We start from the raw sequence: 22,438 nt of genomic DNA, 5'->3' as shown, positions 1-22,438 counted from the left end.
GGGATCTGAAGGTAGACCGCTATTAGAGACTAATAATTGCTCTTGTAAGTGACTAGTTATGGACTTGTTTGGCATTGCAAGTCGTTTATTAGGCCTTTTGGCCATGAGTAGCCCATTTACACAAGCTTGTTTTTCCCTAAAAAGGAACTTATTAAAAACAAAAGGGATTAATAGTTGGTATTTTCCTAAATACATCCTTAACCTCGTGAGACCCTTCCATCCACATGCGTGGACATTATGTGGACCAAACCACATAACTGGTAATCTGGTAATCAGAAGGTCACTGGTTCGGTCCCCGCAGTCACCACCATTGTGTCCTTGAGTAAGGCACTTAACTCCAGGTTGCTCCGGGGGGATTGTCCCTGTAATAAGTGCTCTGTATAATACATTGGTAATCAGAAGGTCACTGGTTCGGTCCCCGCAGTCACCACCATTGTGTCCTTGAGTAAGGCACTTAACTCCAGGTTGCTCCGGGGGGATTGTCCCTGTAATAAGTGCACTGTATAATACATTGGTAATCAGAAGGTCACTGGTTCGGTCCCCGCAGTCACCACCATTGTGTCCTTGAGTAAGACACTTAACTCCAGATTGCTCCGGGGGGATTGTCCCTGTAATAAGTGCTCTGTATAATACATTGGTAATCAGAAGGTCACTGGTTCGGTCCCCGCAGTCACCACCATTGTGTCCTTGAGTAAGGCACTTAACTCCAGGTTGCTCCGGGGGGATTGTCCCTGTAATAAGTGCACTGTATAATACATTGGTAATCAGAAGGTCACTGGTTCGGTCCCCGCAGTCACCACCATTGTGTCCTTGAGTAAGACACTTAACTCCAGATTGCTCCGGGGGGATTGTCCCTGTAATAAGTGCACTGTAAGTCACTTTGGATAAAAGCGTCTCCCAAATGCATAAATGTAAATGTATTGCTAAGCAGGAGGGCTTTGAAGTTTGCATGAGCAACATCTGTATGGAATCAGAGCGCCCGAATGTTACAAATTCATGCAGTCTGTTTGAATGTCAATTCAAGGAAGTATTTGATCGTTCAGCTTACAGATACAGAAGACGAGGGCTTGTCGTGGATGAAGGACTTTCTGCAGAGCATGAGTGGAATGATTGCTCCAAAAGCTCTTCCAGCTGAGCTGGCATGTACATTTATCAAAGTATCTTCCAACTTTCCATCCACACTAATTATTATGATCACTAAAGCTCTGGAGAGTTCCACCTGTTGGACAAAACGCAATTGTTTTGCAATGGAGATGAAGCCAAATCAACACCAGACCAAGACGTGACCTGCATCATGACCTGAACCATCAACAATCTTCTGATTTCTAATATAAAAAAGCTCAAAATAATTATAGAAGATTCGGCCCTCAGCAGATATTTGGGGGAACAAACTCTATTTTCCATTATTGAATCTTGAAGGAATAATATAGCCACAAATTAACATTCTGCCGTTGCTTACTCACCCTGGTGTTGTTCCAAATCCATATGCTGTTTTTGTTTTCTGTTCATTGTGACCATAGCTGTCAAGCCCCAAAAGGACAAAGAACGTCATTAATGTATCATAAAGGTATTTCAGAAGTAGCATCTCAAATGTTATTCACTGATAATCTTCCAGTCCACAAAACACTGCAAAACCGCATTCGTCTTTTTTTCCAGTTAAAACATCTAAACATTCTTAAAACAAGATGCATTTACTTGAGAAACTTGTTTTTAGAGAAATCTCAAACCATCAGTTGAAATGTGTGTAATAGAGAATGAGATTTAACAGCTGCAGCAGAGGGGAAGTTTGGCACATCTCATCCAGTCAACATCAATGTTTTTCCCTATTGATTTGAATGATACAGGTGTCTGTAAAAAATACAAATCTCATCAGACATGTTTTAAACATTCATATACAACAGATATAAATATAGCAATTGCATGAATCGGGTTTCATACACTGAACCATCAATAATCTTTCAGTCAAAGGAAAACAGCAACTTTTAAGGCCGGGATTTGTGGTAGGACATAAATGTATTTTCTGTGACTGAAACGTTTCAAGGCCTTTGATCTAGTCTGGTTTTCAACTCTAAATTTCTTACTAACCATCTTTTTCTCTTATTCAGATCACATGAAGGCCTTAAAAGACACCTATTATGCCCCTTTTCACAAGATGTAATTTAAATCTTTGGTGTCCCCAGAATTTGTCTGTGAATATCAGCTCAAAACACCCCACGGATCATTTATTATATCTTGTTATAAATGCCTCTTTTTGGGTGGGAATAAAATGGAGACATATCCAGCTGCAGACCCGCAGCACCACCAGTTTCAGAACCCCAGCGCCAGAACCTGAAGTGAGGGGCGGAGTTATTGACAATGAGACAAGCATGGCGGAGAGCATGGTGAGTTGTGTAACGTTTTTGACATCATGTTGTGAAAAATTATCGCATATATTAAGTTCAGCGTTTATCTGCTAAATATTTAATTTGTGCATAACTTTATCATCTTAATGAAGCTTGAATATGTTGTCATACTTTACTGTATTAAAAAAAAAATTCTACGGATGGTTCGATACCTTTTTGCGTGTTGTAAATGAGCCTTGCGGTAACGTTTTGAAGACATCTTGTGAAGGTGTTAAAGTGTTTGTTCCACGTTCCTCTGTTATATGCATTGTTTGTGAGTTAATGTTACCTTATAGTTGAGGTTTTTGTTTTACGTTGAGATTATTGTGTGGTGCTTTCATCTCTTGTAGAGACATTTCGAATGAATGAAGACCACAAGGAAAAGGCCCGCAACAATCTCCTGGAACAGTCAGAAGCTTCCAGAGAGCCCTTTCTATTTCATTTTGTGTTCAGGGATGACATGGACTTATTTTAGCAAGAATGTAAGGACAAAATGGGCCTGAGAGTGAATTCCTCATTTGATACATTTTAAGTTTAATTTATACAGGATTGTCATGATAAAATGGGCCTAGGGGTGAATTGGTCATTTGTTGTATATATTTTTATTGTTTCTGTTAAAATTATGCTGAATTTTCTCTCTTTTTAGTTTTTTGACATGTTTTATTTTACATAAAGAAAAATGCATGCTGCACATGTTCTTGTGAAATAAAGTATATTTTATATAAAATGCCCATAAGTTTCAAGCATTTTTTTTCACCATCATGATCAGGAAGTAACTCTCATAATACAATGAAACGGATAACTATATACAATTATATTACACAAGATCAATGATTTAAAATGCTTATTGTACTGTACCTTAAAGAATCATTATAACATACGTATAAAGTATGATGTTTCGTTTGTAATAAAAGCAAAGTACGCTCCAAAACGTTAGGTGGTGCTACTCGGTTTCGAACGTAAGCTCCGCCCCTCACTTCAGGTTCTGGCGCTGGGGTTCTGAAACTGGGGTTCTGAAACTTGTGGTGCCGCGGGTCTGCAGCTGGATACTATTGATAAAATGAGCTGTTTTTGTGTGTGTGTGTCTTTAAATGCAAATGAGTTGCTGCGTATCCAGAATAGGGCGGAGTTTTGACCTCTCTACTTCAGATAACTAGACATAAGGAAGTTTCCTAATGGTTATTTAATACATGTATTTATTTGTTGTAGAGTTTCAGTAGTTTTGCAACGGTAGATGAGCAACACACAGATACTGTTACAACGCAGTCTGGTGTAAAATGATTCGTGCAAACATAAACGCATTCCCTTCAAAAACAAAACGAATCCACTGCGTCTTCAGCGGCTCAGATGTTCAGTAAATGAAGACTGCTAATTTTCATTCTTACATCCATCATCAAAACACCTCAATCGCTTAGGAGACATTCTTATCTACAGCTGCTCCGGCATCGAAACAATGGCAACTGTGTACAACGCGTTCAGGGCGGGTTTATGCTAAAACAACAGTGTCCGTAAACCGTCGTGGGCGGGGCCTGTATACAGTGACGTCACATTGAACAGAATCTTTGAATGGCTTGTTCTGAAACTGTATTTATGATTAATGGCGATTAAAGAAAAAGGACTGTGTGGATTTTTATCATTATAGGGTGGTTGTGTTCACACACTGCCAGCACACATTTATGTTCAAACACCATGTAAAAGTGAATTTGCATAATAGGTGCTTTTTACATTTATGCATTTGGCAGACACTTTTATCCAAAGTGACTTACAGTGCACTTTACAGGGACAATCCCCCCGGAGCAACCTGGAGTTAAGTGCCTTACTCAAGAGCCCAACAGTGGCATCTTGGTGGTGTTGGGGCTTGAACCCCCGACCTTCTGGTCAGTAACCCTGAGCCTCAACCACTGAGCCACCACTGCCACTGTTTTAAAAACTAGGTATGGGACTTGAAAACTAGTTCTGTTTACAAAAACATTGAAACTAGCTGCAAACTTTTATTTTCAAAGCAAATGAGCTTGTGATTCACCACAAATGTTAGCCAGAAGTTTGCAGCTCTTCTCCGGTAGCGGTGAAGCCACCGGCAACAATGGATAGTTTGCCAGAATTTTGCAGCAAAGCTCATTTGCATGTGAAAATAACGTGGCGAATTTGCAGAGAACTCAATTTGATTTTCACGACATTTGGTTTTGAGCTTGATGTCTGAATTGAATGTGATGAGACCGAATGAAGACACGAAATAATGCAAATATAAGAAATGCATAAATAGTTGTGTCGTCCTCACAGTTTGCACACAACCAACATCGAGCAAGAGCAACGTAGACCAATTCTCAAACAAATGGTTCTTACGAGTCTATTAGTTTTTAATGAATCAGTGCAAATGACTCCCAAATGAATCGGCCTAAACAGCTCATTCACTCACTGAATCAGTCAGTTGTTGAATTAACATCTGACTCACTCACTGAACCTGATGTCATTCGTTTTGGTCGTGTCTAACTCTGGAGTGGTGGTGGCGTAGTGGGCTAAAGCACATAACTGGTAATCAGAAGGTTGCTGGTTCGATCACACAGTCACCACCATTGTGTCCTTGAGTAAGACACTTAACTCCAGGTTGCTCCGGGGGGATTGTCCCTGTAATAAGTGCACTGTAAGTCACTTTGGATAAAAGCATCTGCCAAATGTCAAAGTTTTCATGCATGTTAGTTCACATATGTCGGTCTACATATGGTGCTTACAAACCAGTTGCAATCCTGTAATTGTCTATAATGATTCTAATGGCTAAATTAGTCACCACTGTTACTTCAAGACTCAAGGTCAGAAACACATGAGCATTTGTGAATCATTAAATATGAGGTGAAATGCACTCTGGGAATGTTAAACAGGAAATGGGTCAAACTGGGGAGGAACCCCTCTGGTCTCGCTGTAAAATACCATATCTGTCAGAGCAATAACCTTGACTTTGTACTAAATACTGAAGACATCTGGAAATAACTGCTGCAGTATTAATGTAAAATAAGTCCTGCTCATCTTCATGGTTGTTGAAGTGTTGCTCGTTGTTGGAGATCTTGCAGACACTGCTTTTGTCTACACGTCTTGCTCTTGTAGGCTTCTTTCCCTGACGTAAAGGAGCATTTATGCTGGGTGGAAAGATGTCTACAACAGTGCTCACCAGCACATCAGCTACTGGGAGAAATGAGCCAAACTCCAGCAGTCCTGTCCACAAATACCCTTCAAACACACTAAAGCACGCATGCTACTCTTTTCTGAGCATTGCAGATTTTGAGACGTTTCTGTGTTATCGTTAGAGATGCAGAACTGGAACGACATGGGAATGCATCAATTATGAGAGTTTGGTACAATGTGCCACATTTACTATTGAGTATTTACTACTTTTTCTCTAGTTGCTAAAGAATATTAAGGAAAGCCGTATAATTAATAAAGCCAAATGCTTCAATATGTACTTCATAAATAATGTTTATTCAATTATGTAGTGATTATTTTGAGCAGAAATGTAATAAAATAAACGTTAATAATTGTAAGCGATGATATCCAGATATAAACAGTTCAATTCTTAGTTTTTTATCTTTAGAAGTGAACACCTTTCCTTTCATTCTCATGTACAGTTTTACAATAACACCACTTGTAGACAGTTTAGAAGTGAGTACATTATTCACACAGACTTCCATGCTAATGCAAGGTGCTGCTAATTGCAGTTTACAAAAATTTACATTATTGTTTATATGCAATAAAACATTTATTTTAGGGATAAGAAACACTGCATGCATGTCCTAACCCTGAGGTGCACCGGAAGAAATCTCAGATTTATTGAATTAATAAATGTTTTCCCCCACTACATTTTTATGCAAGTCAAGCACCTAGCAGTTAAACAATAGCTATGACCCACAATCTGCCAATCTACAGGGATTTTGGGCATCAAATGCAAAGGCCATTTCAGATTGTATACCATTACATGCATCTTGAAGCGTCAGTGAATTGCAAAACTACCAATAGTGACAGAGCTGCTATGTAAGGTGCTAGCCTGCCATTGGGAGCAACTTGGGGTTCAGTGTCTTGCCCAAGGACACTTCGGCACGTGGGCCGAAGTGTTTGTTCCCAATATTTGGCACAGTCAAATCATTTTCATGAGATCAGGCTGATAAACAAAAATGCAAGGGGTGAAGGACCTGTAGATCTTTGTGAAATGTCATGTGGATCTGCTCATCAGTATACAGTACTTTCCTATAGCATTCATTTATTAATATAAACAACATGCTTCTCACTCCAGAGTTGCTTGATTTAAACTTAAATGTACATGTTCATACTTTATTTACAAGACCGCTAGTAGAAAGTATTAAATAAACATATACTGTATTTCTAAAAGATCCCTTTGGTGTAAACCTTATCGTCTGCACCGACTGATCGCAGTTCTTCGGGCATGTCTGCAAAGTGTTACGGTTTACATCAAAACACGTAAACATATGTTCCTCTGCTGTCGCTACCCACCACATTTTTGGCCGTGCATTTATAGAAGCCATTGTCTCTGCTTGACGGGTTCTGAATAATCAATGAGCCTTGTGGGTGGAGATACTTGTTGCCATAGAGACGCGGCTGGGCGCCAACCTTGAATTGCAATCCATCAGGCATTTCCCAAACCACCTCGGCTTTAGGTGTGGCAAGAGAGAGACAGTTTAACTGAACCGCCACGCCTGGTTTGGCGTAGGTAACCGCCGCAGCTCCGCTGGTGATGCGAGGAGGATACGCTATTACGATGACCGAAACTGTCAGACTTGAATATCCATATTCGTTTGTAGTCTGGCAGAGGTATATTCCCCTGTCATAGACGGACACCCTTTGAACAGTCAACGTACCGTTGTTGTGAACAGCGTAGCGTCCTGTTCGCATTGGTCTGGTTAGGACGACTCCATTCGGCAAAGTCCATGTCAGTTTGGGCAACGTATTTACGCTTGATAAACAGTTCAGCTGCAAATTCTCGCCACTTATGATGCTAATTAGTGAGCTGTACTTGTTGATTATGTCAGGCTTTCTACTCGACTCCAAGATCACAGTCCGTTCGACAGAACCAGCACTGTTATGCCCTACGCAACGATACCAGCCCGCCTCTGAAACGGAAGGTTCTCTAATGAGTAAAGTCCCATCAAGCCGATGATGGAAGCGGAAAATACTAGTTCCACTTAGGAGAGACGTTCCATTGGGGAGGATCCAGGTGATCTCTGGTTTGGGTTTTCCATCAATAGAACAGTTTAAGCTCACTGGTATTCCATCAGTCAATGGGACGGTTTCCATAGGCGAACTTCTCAGGCGTGGTTTCTCAATATCTTCAATCACATCAAGTTGAACCTGGAGTTCTGCTTCTCCTCCATCATTGCGTGCAATGCAGAGAAACACTGCAGAATCGCTTTTGCGCACCCCACGGATGTCCAGAGTACCATTGCGATGAACTGTGATTCTTGAGCCGTAGTATGGCACAGGTAGGACAACATTGTCCGGAAGTACCCACGTGATCTGTGGAACAGGGTTTCCCTCGGCTTTGCAGTCTACGAGTACACGCTGATCTTTCGAGGCAGTTGTTTTGATGGTGCTGGGACTCTTCAATCCATTGATGACAGGTCCAGACACAAGGACTTCAACATGAAGGACTTTCTTGTCCATTCCTGCAACGTTCCTGGCTGAGCAAGTGTAATTCCCTGCGTCAAACCTCTGGACTCTCTGGACGCTCAGCGTCCCGTCGTTGGCAACTTTGTACTTGTCTGATACTGGCAATATAATGCGACTTGATGATGACATCCATGTTATGGTAGGAGATGGTTCTCCTTTTGCACTGCAATTGAGGACAACCGTCTCCCCGTAAGGAACCTTGATGACATCGTAAGTCTTATTCCGAATTACTGGCGCATCCGCCACCACCTTGATGTGAACTTTCATTTCATCCTTACCAATCCGATTATCGACATAGCACGTGTAGTCGCCTTCCTCTTTCATTCCCACCTCATTGAAATACAGCGTGCCGTTGTCAAACACAACGTAACTCTTGGTGCGGATCAAGTTGTCGTCAGACTGCAGGATGTTGTTGACCATCGTCCCATCTGGAAGGCTCCACGAGATCTCTGGGTTTGGAAGACCAGAAGCAATGCAGTCGACCTTCAGCTCGCCTCCATATGACACCTTGTGATTGCTCAGTGGTTTGTGTTCAATTTTGGCGGCTTTCATCATCACGTTCACTTTAAGGAGAAAGTAATTGTCCCCCATTTTGTTTCTGGCGACGCAGAGATAGTCACCCTCATCCCTGTCGGTCACTGATTTGATGGTTAGGGTGCCGTTACTGAGCACTTTTATCCTACGATCAAAGCTGGAATGAGAGATGAAGCGAAAGTTTAGATTCTGATGTCTATAATATGTATTATTGCTTCTTTGTGCTGAGAACATACTGTAACTTTGTAACTCTTAAGTTTCCTTCCATGAGGAAAAATGGGCATTTAGTGAAACTAAGCTGCAAAAAAAAAAGTCTCATTCTGAAATAATTGGATTTCTACTCCGAGCTCCTCACGGATGACTGAGCTCCTCACCCTATCTCTAAGGGAGAAGCCCGCCACCCTTCTGAGGAGGCCCATTTTGGCCGCTTGTACTCGCGACCTATTTCTTTTGGTCATGACCCAGCCTTCATGACCATAGGTGAGGGTAGGAATGAAAATTGACCAGTAGATCGAGTCATGTTTGATTTGTGAGAGAATCATTCTTTTGGGTCAATGATGGGTCAAAATGGCTCACCATCTGAATGACTCATTAGGGAATGGGTCTGAATCAAATAGATTTTTAAACTTCTGTATCCAGTAATCACAAACACATGGAAAGCTTATGGAAAAGTTATGCAGGGTGGGAACCCTGATATGATGTATTGCATAACCAGAGAGGACAATTCTGACACATAACATATTGTATATTTAAATTACATTTTGGTTATATGGAAATTCTTGTACCTGTAATGTACATCAACCAGTTTTTTTGATGGTGTCCTCCAGATGATCCTGGGATTGGGGCTTCCAGTGGCGGTGCAGTTCAGACTTAACTGGTCTCCGTAGATCACATCTGTTCTCTGTTTAGAGGTGGATGTGATTTTGGCCAGTGATGAATTTCTTTTCACTTGTAAACTCACAGTTCTTCTGGACACACCCACAGAATTCACAGCTACACACTCATAATTCCCAGAATCTTTTTCTGTTGGATTGCGGATATACAGTGTCCCGTTGGGAAAAACAAACAAGTTGCCATTGATGAACTGTGAGGGAAGAATTTGTACACCACTCATGCTGACCCATCGTATAGCTGGACTCGGAGCACCCTCAGCAGTACAGTGGATGTACACTGCCTCGCCATCATGGACCGTGTGGTTTTCCCAGCGCTGTTGCTGAATAATGGGAGGCAACGCTGAAATTTGGAGTCTCACTGAGAGCATGTCGGCCCCAGCAACATTGCTTGCTATGCATTTGTAGACACCCCTGTCCGGGTAGTTAGTGTGCTTGATTTGAAGAGTTCCATTCGCCATTAGCATAACCCTCTGATCTGTCTTGCTAACAGAATGCACCACTGAGCGGTCAGGCAGCACCCAGCTTATGTTTGGGGTCGGGAGACCCTGCGCCTGGCATTCCATAAGAGCACTGTTTCCAAGATAAACAGTCATATCTTGATGACGTGGAAGTGTCATTCTGGGCATGTGGGCAGAGACCACCAGGGTCACGGTCATCTTATCAATGCCATATAGATTTCGAGCGCTGCACATATACTGGCCGTGGTCCTGAAGCTGGACGTTGTGGATGATAAATGTTCCATTGGGATGGATCTCAAACCGCTGGATTCTAGTATTTGCTGATATGATGGCTCCTGTGGGGTGACAAAAATAAGGTGAGCTGAGAGAGGATTGATGTGGATATTTGTAGGAATAGATAGAGGTTGCACAATAAAGAGGAACAATCTTGTTAGTGTTCAGAGTTTATAATCTCTGGAGCATTACTGGGTCATTAATGCCATAACATCCTGTAGCTCCAGACCGGTGGCCCACTGAAGCAAAGCAGGGTTGAGCCTGTTCAGTACCTGGATGGGAGACCTCCTGGGGGTAACTAAGTTAGCTGCTGGGGGGTGCTCACCCCATGGTCTGTGTGGGTCCTAATGCCCCAGTATAGTGATTAGAACAGGGGGTCCTGACTCTCTGTGGTCATTAAAAATCCAAGGACACTCCTTAAAAAGAGTAGGGGTGTAACCCTGGGGTCCTGGCCAAATTCCCCCCACTGGCCCATCTCAATCATTGCCTCCTAATAATCCCCCTTCATTAATTGGCTCTTAACTCTCTCCTTGAGAGAGTTAGGAGGTTGAGGAGAACCCCCTGTTCACTGTGTAAAACGTTTGAGTGTAGTGTCAGAAAAGAACTATATAAATGTAATGCTCATTCTATTGTTATATTGCATTTGTCAAATATGTTATTAGCATTATCTCTAGTATTCCAGAGGTTTGTCATACTAATTAGTTGTTTGTTCTACATTGTAATAAAAACCCCATACAATAGTTGGCGAGTGCTCAAGCATTGGCTACAACAATCGTTGTCTTCCAAATCAAAATGAAACTCAAACATTATGTGTTAAGTTCGGGAAGAGCGAGCCCATCTAATCTTTAAAATTAACAGCTGCTTATCTCTCTTCAGTCTCAGCTGTTTTCAGCATCCCTCCACCTCTCGAACTCCACCTTTACCCTAGGCATCTTGCCAAACGTAATCATCTCCTATATATATACATATATATATATATATAAAATCCCATAAATATATATATATATATATATATTTATGGGATTTTCTCCCCGTTTTCTCCCAATTTGGAATGCCCAATTCCCAATGTGCTTTTTAAGTCCTCGTGGTCACCTAGTGGCGGAGGATGTCTCAGACCATCAACCCGTGCACCTTATTGCTTGTTGAACGCCTTGCCACGGAGACATAGCGCATGTGGAGGCTTCACGCCATCCACCGAGAACAAACCACATATATAACCACGAAGAGGTTACCCCATGTGACTTTTCCCTCCCTAGCAACCAGGCCAATTTGGTTGCTTAGGAGACCTGGTTGGAGTCACTCAGCACACCCTGGGATTCAAATTAGCGAGCTCCAGGTGTGATAGCCAGCATCTTTACCACTGTGCTACCCAGGCCCCCAATCATCCCCTACATTAATAGTCCCAAAGCAGTCGAAGCTGCTTCCTCAAGCCCCTTACACCGTGGACATCAAGCCAAATAAGTTTAACCTTAATAGCTTAAACATTATATGGGCAAACAAACTTGTGAAATGGATAGGTCTGACCCTGTATTCTGATTGGATTAGCTGTGTTTTAAGCCGTTGTTCAATTATTGCAAACACAACTTGCATAACACATTCTGTATTAATGCGCAAAATGCTATATTAATGTGGTAAAACCACTAACTCATGGCCTTTCATGGCTTGTTGCATTAATATTACACTGAATTCCCTTTACACAGTGTAACTGTACTGTAACTCGTTGTCATGTTATATGTGAATCACCTGTTGAAACTTTAGTCCAGGTCAGGAATGGTTTGGGCTCCCCCACTGAATCACACGGCAGTACCACATCTGTCCCAGCATTCACAGTGATAGTGTGAAGTTTAGCAGTAGTAATTCTGGGTCTCATTGGCAGGACAGCTGGAGTTTGGGGTCGTTGAGATAAAAGAACTCCTTTCGACTGTCTGATCATGGATTCCCCATGGATCTGAATCTGGTTGTTTGGCTGTGTGGTTCTTGAGGTAGTTGTAGGACTTGAGCTGGTTGTGGTCAATATTTTCAGTGTTGTAGTTGATTTGATGTCATTGACAGATCTTAAATCCACAGATGAGGTGGTCACAGAAGATGCTCTTATAATATTTGGCCTACAAACTACAGAAGGATTTCTACTGTGATAAGGATACCTGATATTCGTGCTGGGAATTCTCTCACTGTGTCTGGCATCTATGTAGTTTGTTTCAGGATTTCTTGAGTAAATTGGGATTTTGTTGTCTGGTAAGGGAAGGCCAATTTTTAATGGGTTAGCAGGTGTTGGGGTGGTTGCAGTGGTTGCTGTGGGTAGTGCAATAAATGGTGTTGTTATTTTAATCAACTGGGTTGTAGTAGGAATTATGGTTGTTGCTACTGCTGATGTAATTGTGGTTGAAGTATCTGTAAATGTTGCAGGAACAATAAAAGGTTCAAGCTTCGGAAATAACCCTTCCCTTTGGTCTTCCTTAGAAACTGAATTTGATTTCAAGAAGAAAATCTTATTGTTTTTATTGTGAGTAGCAAGAAAAGGTTTTTGTGGACTTGCGGCCAAAGACTCTGTTTGAATCCCAACAGAGATAATGGATGTTGTGGGTGTCTCTGTTGTTGAAGGAAAGGATGGTTTGCTTTGAACCAATCCTTCTTTAAAGCGTTCATTTGGATGTGAAGGTGCGGCCAAAGACTCTGTTTTAATCCTAAGAGTTGTCTTTGTTGTTGATGGAAACGATATTTGGTTTCCAACCGATTCTTCTCTAAGGCTTTCATTTGGTTTTAAAATGGCATAATCTTCTAGAGGGGCATTAAGTGGTGTCACTGGAGTGACTACAGATTCTTCTTTAGAAGTAACATTTTCTCTAGAACTACTTATTTCTAACGTTTCATTCTTTCTTAGAACATCCTCAAAGTGTGATTCAGATAAAGGGAAGACATCCAATGGAGAATCATCTGGGTTCAGTGAAGAGCTCATCTCTGTTGCATCAGTTCGTAACACAGATGAAATGAAGCTTGTAAATTCCAGCCGGGCAGTTGTCAGTGGGACAGTTTCAACACCAGGTGTAGGAGTTGGACCTGCACTTATAGGAACCAAGTTCCCCTCCATTTCTTCATCCTCTTTCTCTTCTAAAGAAGTAGTGTATTTATTTTCTAATCCCGGAGTCAAAACTCCAGACACTGTTGCAGAAGGAGTGTACGTTGGGTGAGATGTAGAGCTAGTTGTCTCCTGAATTTTGAGGAAAACAATTGGCTTTACTAAATGGATGTCTGAACCAATTTTTCCATCAGGGGTGGAGATGGTATTTTCCTCATTCATTCCATCTGTCAATGTCATCTGGATTATGGGGTATATGTGAACAGAAGCTCTAGTACTTGCATAGACAGATGTGCTTTCATCTGGAGATGTGGTGTATTCCTGAGCAGAAGCTCTTGTAGTTGAATCGACCGGTGTGTCTCCAGCTAGGATTTTAGGTTCTGTGGTCAAAGATGCAGTATGAAAATGAACTTCTGTTACAGTAGATGTTGACCACGGTCTACTTGTCGTAATCTTTGAGAATGGCCTTCTTAATTTTATGCGCCGTCTGCCCCCAAATCGCCTTCTAGAGCTCCATTGATCTTTTGCTCTCAATTGTGTTGAGGCAGTTGGAGGTTCTTGCTTAATGCTGCCAGTTGAAGTGTTCATAAATGAAGTGCTGACAACAAGTTCTCCAGCGTCAAAACCACCCGTTCTGGCGATATTGCCTTTTTTCACACTCTCTGTCCCCAAGTTTGCTTGGTTATTTTCTGTATGCTCAAGTTGCCTTATGGTGCCCACATGCCTTCCTTCTGCAACATTTATCTCTGTGATCACATAATCTGAAGCAGCTGTGGGATATCTGGTGTAAGTCACGTTGTCTGAACTAGTGTCTAACTCGAAAGGAGCAGTTTGGTTGACATCAAGGTTCTGTTCCTCAATCTGAGATGTAGCTGCTGGAGTGTTGTAAGCCTGATGACCCATTTGGCGTGGAGTGCCGAAAGTGTTTGATTCTTCTTGTGGATTTGTGTCATCTGGAGATTCCCCCTCTGTGTTGTCAATCAATCCTGGATTCGCTAAATTCACTGGTGTAGAATGATGGACAATATGGCGTGACGTGTTGGCCGTTTTCTCATGGATTTTAGCCAAAATATCGGCCCATTTCTGTGGGTTTATTTTGTTCTTTATATTAACACCTCTTTGGTTTTGCTCTCCATGTATGCCTTTCCTGTAAGGACGTCTATGGCGGACGTTGCTAAATGAATCCTTTTCTCTTTTTCTTGCATTTGGACCCTTCCTTTGGTTAATGAAGCTTCTGTTTGGTTGTATTCTTTCTTGAGCATTAGAATCATCTCCAGAAGCTTCTTCCATTTCCTCCAAAAAGGCTTTTACCTTAGTGGACACACCTGCAGCAGATTGTGGTCTAATGGGAAACCGTTTTAGTGGCTGGATTGGTTTCCTTCTCAAGACCGTGAGTTTAGTTGCCAATACATCCACACCATGCTGATTCATGGCAACACATTTGTGATATCCATTGTTGTTGAGTTGGCTATAAGGAATGAAGAGAGTCCCATTGGAATAGACTATGGCCCTGGAAATGTTTGCCTTTGCATTCACTATACGGGCATCTGGAAATATCCAATTCACCACCGCATCAGGTGCTGCTACAGTAAGACAAGGCAAGGAAGCCGATTCGCCAACAAATCTAGTCAATGCGCTTCCAACCTTTTCATCTGGAAGCGTGGTGGACGACTCCACAACGGAAAGACGGAAAGGCAGAATATCAGTATCTCCTACAACCTCTGCAATGCAGTAATAAACTCCAGAGTCTCTGTGGTTGACAGATTTAATGTGAAGCGTGCCAGTGCTAGAGACAGATACTCTATTGTCAGGTGTTCTGAATGCTGCTTTAATCTCTGAACCATCAGGCAACATCCACCGAATGGCCACGTTCCCAGAGCTTTGCACATTGCAGTCCATTTCAATTACACCACCCACAACAGAGCTGAAGGTTGTTTGGGTTTTATTGTTTTGTTGGATCATGACCCAAGATCTCCTCTGCCGTCTTATGAGTTCCCGGTTTGTGCTGGTTGACAGATGAGTGTTAAGAATAAGCCTCACACTCTTAGAGGAGGAATAGGGCCTGTTCAACTTTATGTTCATAAAGGACTGCATGAGCCAAGACGGTTGGGCTAAAACGTTGGCTCGGACTCCAGTGTAGTAGAAGGCGTCCTTTTCAATGTCCTGCTTGTATCTGTAGCTCACCTGAGGCTCTTTGGTTAACATGATTTCCCTTCGTAGATGCACAGGCTCTTCACTATAGTATGCAAGAAGCCTCCACAAGCTTTCATAGTTGTCTCCATCAATAGGACATTCCACATCAAAGAAGAGACTCATGTTTGCAGCGATCTCCAGAGATTTGGTGTAATTCCAGCTGATTTTACTGGACTCTCTTGGTTCCAATATTTGGCAGATGAGGTCCACATTAGTCCCATGCTCATCGGATAAAGTTAGGGATATATTTCCAAATGGTGGTTTGATCCTGTCAATGGGTAGAAGTTCACTGATGTTCTCCTCATGTGAGATGTCCTTTCCTGTAAATCTTGGTTTTGAGCAGATAAATTTTTTAACATCGGTGATATCTTTTCCTTTAAGGTGTTTAGGAGAAGTGCACAGCGGGCATAGTTGGCCATTGAGAAATGTTCTGTCCTTCTTACATTTCATCACACCTGGGAAAACATAAATAAAAATGCCAGAATTTAGAAGACAGAATTCACTTCTGTGTTTTTCCACAAGTTCATTGCAATCATCTTCAGTGCTGGGGAGTAACAACTGTAACTAAATGAGTAGCTTGTAGCTTGTTGAAGCTACAGTTTCAAACGGCTTTCCCCAACACTGCCACCTCTAATTTGCACTTATAAAGAGCCCATGAAATCAAAATTGTTTGGTGTTAATGGTTATGTATTACCCATGAGGCCATCTACTTTATATGCAACTGTACTACTAAAAATAGAAAGTTACTTTAAGCAGATATATAAATTTTCTTTTTCAGGAAAACGGACCAAAAATATTGATGACATCATCTTGCACTCAGTATCTAGATAGTAATTCACCACCTAGCATTAGAAAGTAGCAAATCATGGTTTATGCCAGTGATGTGAACTAAACGCTATTTGCCATTTTAAATAAAAAGGAACTAGTCCTTCAATGAGTGCGTATACATGCACAATCTTTTGTGCATGTATAAAAAAAATTATGCTTAATTTGCAAACATCGTGAGTGGTCATGTTAATGACTTTAAAGCCGTTTATGGCCTTACCCTTAAAAAGGAACACCGTTTAAGCATAAACTGCCACCGGTACTGTGGCCATAACCCTGATTTTGTGTTGCATCTAAACATCTTTACCACCTTTCCTGCTGGCTTATCCAACATATGCAAGATAACTGTTTTTACATTTTGATGTCAAAAGCTGATAATAACTGGATGAAGTTTCATGCAAACACAGTCTTCTGTGTATTGACTGATTTTTTTAATTTTTCGTAGTTACCCGAGTATTGCTGTGCATGTATTCATGCTCCGTATGTCAATCCCCAACTTTGTTTCAACAGGAAATATGTCAAATTGTGCTCATCAAGCCATTTCACTGGGTCTTTAAAGAGCACCTATTATGGTTTTTAAACGTGCCTAATTTTGTATTAAAGGTCCCATACAATAGATTTACATGCATCCAAGGTCAAAAAACACTTTAATTTAATTTAAACTCCTCCTTTCAGAGAGCATACTCTGCTCTGATTGGTCCATTCTAAAGCGTTCATTCTAAACTCCTCCTTTCAGAGAGCCTACTCTGCTCTGATTGGTCCGTTCTAAAGCATTCAATCTAAACTCCTCCTTTCAGAGAGCATACTCTGCTCTGATTGGTCCGGTCTAATTCATTCATTCTAAACTCCTCCTTTCAGAGAGCATACTCTGCTCTGATTGGTCCATTATAAACTCCTCCTTTCAGAGAGCATACTCTGCTCTGATTGGTCCGTTCTAAAGCATTCATTCTAAACTCCTCCTTTCAGAGAGCATACTCTGCTCTGATTGGTCCATTCTAAACTCCTCCTTTCAGAGAGCATACTCTGCTCTGATTGGTCCGTTCTAAAGCATTCATTCTAAACTCCTCCTTTCAGAAAGCATACTCTGCTCTGATTGGACAGATGTCCCAGTCTGTTGTGATTGGTCTACCGCTTAGTGTAGTGTTTGAGGGCGGGTCAAAGCTGTTCACGAGCGGCCAAAGAATACCAGAGGTGGGTTTTTTTGTTATCAAATGATGTAGGTTAGTACAGGAAGTAATTATTGGAATTACTAACGACTCGTTTCAGGTGTTCAGAATCTGTTCTTTCTTTTGGGAGTCAATAAGTCCATTTGTCCTGCACTTTCATTTGTGAAACTTTGCAGAATTTTTTACATTCACAAGCAGCTTTATAACACTACATGAAAGGTCATATTTGAAAAACCATAATAGGTGCTCTTTAAATATGAAAGAAAACTACTTTATTGGGCATGTGATGTGTATAAGACTGGTGGTCAGGGCCATTTCAGGCCATTTCAGGCCATTTCAGAGATCCCTATTGGTGCCCTGGTTCTGGGGGGGATGAGGGGGTGTTTGGGGACCGTGGCCACGGCCTCCACTTTGGTGCCCCCCAGCAGGTGGGACCCTTGGCGACCACCTAGTTTGCCTATGCCTAGAAACGGCCCTGCTGGTGATGTACCTGAATAGTGTGTTCTCCAGTCCTGTATCCAGCTCATTGCACAATCACAGCTCCAGGGGTTCCCATATAAGAAGATGTTCTCCAGCTGAGGCATGTTCTTCAGCATGTCTCTGGGCAGATTGCTCAGGAGGTTGTCAGACAGGTACAGGTGCTTCAGTGTGGACATGGGAAACCGCTGTAACAGGGTGAAGGTGCTGAATGTAGCAGGATGGAGCTTCTGTAGGTGGTTTCCCTCAAGATGAAGCAGGCGCAGTGATGTCAGACCACTGAAAGCGTCAGGGTGGATGAACTCGATGTGATTGTGGTCCAGATGGAGCCTCATAAGACTCGCCAAACCGGAGAAGGCGTGGCCAGTGATGACTCGCACTTTATTATAGCTCATTTTCAACACCTGCAAGAACATAAGCATATAACTCTTCAGAGCTGTTCAGAGGAGAACACTATCAGTGATTTTGACACTACTCTCTGGAAAACTTGATTCTGATTGTTCAATTGCGCCATCTAGCTGTCAGACATTTCTGAATAACAACCGCACATCTGGGGATTAAGACATATCCGACCGGTCATCCGGGTATTCGGAGTCATCTTTCCTGCTTCACGTATCACTCTGCGATCTCTACAAGTACGATAATAAAGTAGGTTCCAGATCAATGTTTCATGTCCACTTATTTATATATTTGGCAAGTAGTCTTGTACTAAGTTGGATAATGAGTCAGACGTTCATTATTTACAAAATGAACACCAACAGAACTCTGAGGTGAAACGCAAACCGGAGGTGAAATTCAGCTGTTTCTAAAGAGCTAATTTATTTACTATAGTAGCCATGTAATAAGCAGAATAATGTACAGTCCGCTGGTCGCTTCGTATCTTGGTCCTGCTCACCCTGTCAAGGTTTATTTTGCGATAACAACCAGCTGACTGTACATTATTTCTTACTTAACGTATTAAATATATATACTTAATGTATTTCCATTTGTTAGACGGCTTGGAATATAGTGCATGAGTCATGAAGGACTTGTGTGCTTCAGAGAACAGTTATGTTACCTGCAAGGAAACCAGATCCTGAAAGGCACTATCTGGGATTTTACGCACATTGTTGCTGTGCATCATGAGCAGCTCCAGGTTTCTCAGGCCACCAAAGGCAGTGTCTGTGATGTGATTTATAGTGTTAAACCTGTTCAAGGGAAAACACATTGTTACCAACCACATTTTAATTTTTGGTAACCGTTGGTAATTTTGATGGTCCCAAGTAAAAAATATTTTAACTGACTATACGTGACTTATCAACTGGCTTGCTATAGCTAGTAAACAGTGTTTCAACAAACATTCGGTAGACTTTCAGTAACCTGTGTATAAATCTTTATTAATGACCTTTTAATGAACATGTTCTTAACAATAATGTAAGTAGGTCATTAATAGAGATCTATATACAGGCTACTGATAATCTATTGAATGTTTCTTGAAACACTGTTTACTAGCTATAGCAAGTCAGTTGATGAGCTGTTATTTTGCTGCTGTTATACAGGCTATTGATAGTCTACTGAATGTTTGTTGAAACACTGTTTACTAGCTATAGCATGTCAGTCGATAAGCTGTTATTTTGCTGCTGTTATACAGGCTATTGATAGTTTACTGAATGTTTGTTGAAACACTGTTTAGTAGCTATAGCAAGTCAGTCGATAAGCTGTTATTTTGCTGCTGTTATACAGGCTATTGATAGTCTACTGAATGTTTGTTGAAACACTGTTTACTAGCTATAGCAAGTCAGTCGTTTAGCTGTTATTTTGCTGCTGTTATACAGGCTATTGATAGTCTACTGAATGTTTGTTGAAACACTGTTTACTAGCTATAGCAAGTCAGTCGTTTAGCTGTTATTTTGCTGCTGTTATACAGGCTATTGATAGTCTACTGAATGTTTGTTGAAACACTGTTTACTAGCTATAGCAAGTCATTCGATAAGCTGTTATTTTGCTGCTGTTATACAGGCTATTGATAGTTTACTGAATGTTTGTTGAAACACTGTTTACTAGCTATAGCAAGTCATTCGATAAGCTGTTATTTTGCTGCTGTTATACAGGCTATTGATAGTTTACTGAATGTTTGTTGAAACACTGATTACTAGCTATAGCAAGTCATTCGATAAGCTGTTATTTTGCTGTTGTTATACAGGCTATTGATAGTCTACTGAATGTTTGTTGAAACACTGTTTACTAGCTATAGCATGTCAGTCGATAAGCTGTTATTTTGCTGCTGTTATACAGGCTATTGATAGTTTACTGAATGTTTGTTGAAACACTGATTACTAGCTATAGCATGTCAGTCGATAAGCTGTTATTTTGCTGTTGTTATACAGGCTATTGATAGTCTACTGAATGTTTGTTGAAACACTGTTTACTAGCTATAGCATGTCAGTCGATAAGCTGTTATTTTGCTGTTGTTATACAGGCTATTGATAGTTTACTGAATGTTTGTTGAAACACTGATTACTAGCTATAGCAAGTCAGTCGATAAGCTGTTATTTTGCTGCTGTTATACAGGCTATTGATAGTTTACTGAATGTTTGTTGAAACACTGTTTACTAGCTATAGCAAGTCAGTCGATAAGCTGTTATTTTGCTGCTGTTATACAGGCTATTGATAGTTTACTGAATGTTTGTTGAAACACTGATTACTAGCTATAGCAAGTCATTCGATAAGCTGTTATTTTGCTGTTGTTATACAGGCTATTGATAGTCTACTGAATGTTTGTTGAAACACTGTTTACTAGCTATAGCATGTCAGTCGATAAGCTGTTATTTTGCTGCTGTTATACAGGCTATTGATAGTTTACTGAATGTTTGTTGAAACACTGTTAACTAGCTATAGCAAGTCAGTCGATAAGCTGTTATTTTGCTGTTGTTATACAGGCTATTGATAGTCTACTGAATGTTTGTTGAAACACTGTTTACTAGCTATAGCAAGTCAGTCGATAAGCTGTTATTTTGCTGCTGTTATACAGGCTATTGATAGTCTACTGAATGTTTGTTGAAACACTGTTAACTAGCTATAGCAAGTCAGTCGATAAGCTGTTATTTTGCTGTTGTTATACAGGCTATTGATAGTCTACTGAATGTTTGTTGAAACACTGTTTACTAGCTATAGCAAGTCAGTCGATAAGCTGTTATTTTGCTGCTGTTATACAGGCTATTGATAGTCTACTGAATGTTTGTTGAAACACTGTTAACTAGCTATAGCAAGTCAGTCGATAAGCTGTTATTTTGCTGCTGTTATACAGGCTATTGATAGTCTAATGAATGTTTGTTGAAACACTGTTTACTAGCTATAGCAAGTCAGTAATTGTTTTTTAAATGGATGAGTGCAGGTGAAGGAAAAGCTTCAGAAGTTAAAATGTCTAGAACAGAACTCTTTAATACGGTTTTAAACCTCATGATATGATGATCAGAGTGCAGAGCTGGAATATAGACAAATCTCAGATAGCCTACAAGAGAGGTGTCATTTGATTTGATGAACATTTTTGGTCACTATATAATTCTCATGCTTCTTTTTGTGTTATTTCATAGTTCCACTGACTTAACTATTATTCTTTAATTTGGAAATTGTAATTAAGGAGTAGGCACGTTTAGACTTTTGATTGTTAATGTAAATAATTATTAAGTTTCAATTGCTGCCGTACAGTCTGCAGTGACTCACCCGAGATTAATGCGCTGGACTCGTGTGGAGATGCCCGCGGGCACCGCGACCAGCGAGCGGAAGGTGCAGTGAACTTCAGCGGGCACGTAACAGGCGCACGGCGGCGGACAAGAGCCGGTGGAGCCCGGAACACTGATGAGCAACATCAGCATCAACCCGATGCGTGAACAGCCCATGATGCATGAGTTTCACATCTATCACTGAGACACACAAACAGCTTACAGAATTACATCTTGAATTCAGTCACCAGGTCATGTAACTATAATATATATATATAAAAAAAAACAAAAAAAATATTTTTATTTTTATTTAAAAATATAATCAAATTTTTTTTAAATCATATATATATATATATATATATATATAACAATATTGTTAATATATTTTTTTTAATAATAATTTTATAATATATAAATCATCATTTTATTTGTTACATCAACTGTTGTCTGAATTCCAGATCTAATATTATATACAGTGTGTGTGTATATATATATATATATATATATATATATATATATAAATAGAATTTCTGTTATAATTTGGATCTTTCCCAAATAGAATCAAATGAGAATATTGGATCAGACTCGATCCGTTTATACAGTTTGGATTGTTCAAAATAAAGATTCATTCAGATTTTGGTCAAGCATTTTGAAATAATTTGCAATTGGTTTTAAAAATAATTGAATTAGGATTAAAATTAAGCCAGCATGCAGAAAAAAATTAAGACCCCAACAGCCTACATTAATAATAAAAAAAAAAGACAATGTATTAAATTTCTACAGTCTATGCA

General features: G+C 40.6%; 1 protein-coding gene across 1 annotated transcript; it reads right to left on the bottom strand.

Moving 5' to 3' along the window:
• Positions 1-5,918: 5,918 nt before the first annotated feature.
• On the bottom strand, positions 5,919-21,824 carry LOC127658847 (matrix-remodeling-associated protein 5-like). Its single transcript, XM_052148373.1, has 6 exons — positions 21,649-21,824; positions 19,004-19,133; positions 17,960-18,350; positions 11,953-15,933; positions 9,371-10,271; positions 5,919-8,742 (listed from the first exon to the last, which is right to left on the bottom strand). Exons 1-6 carry the CDS (start codon positions 21,822-21,824, stop codon positions 6,837-6,839), a joined length of 7,485 nt encoding a protein of 2,494 aa, XP_052004333.1. The 3' UTR covers positions 5,919-6,836.
• Positions 21,825-22,438: the final 614 nt, after the last annotated feature.

The sequence above is a fragment of the Xyrauchen texanus genome, chromosome 18 (genome assembly GCF_025860055.1).
Source record: "Xyrauchen texanus isolate HMW12.3.18 chromosome 18, RBS_HiC_50CHRs, whole genome shotgun sequence".
NCBI classification, from domain to species: Eukaryota; Metazoa; Chordata; class Actinopteri; order Cypriniformes; family Catostomidae; genus Xyrauchen; species Xyrauchen texanus.
This window is presented reverse-complemented; position numbering and strand designations above follow the sequence as displayed.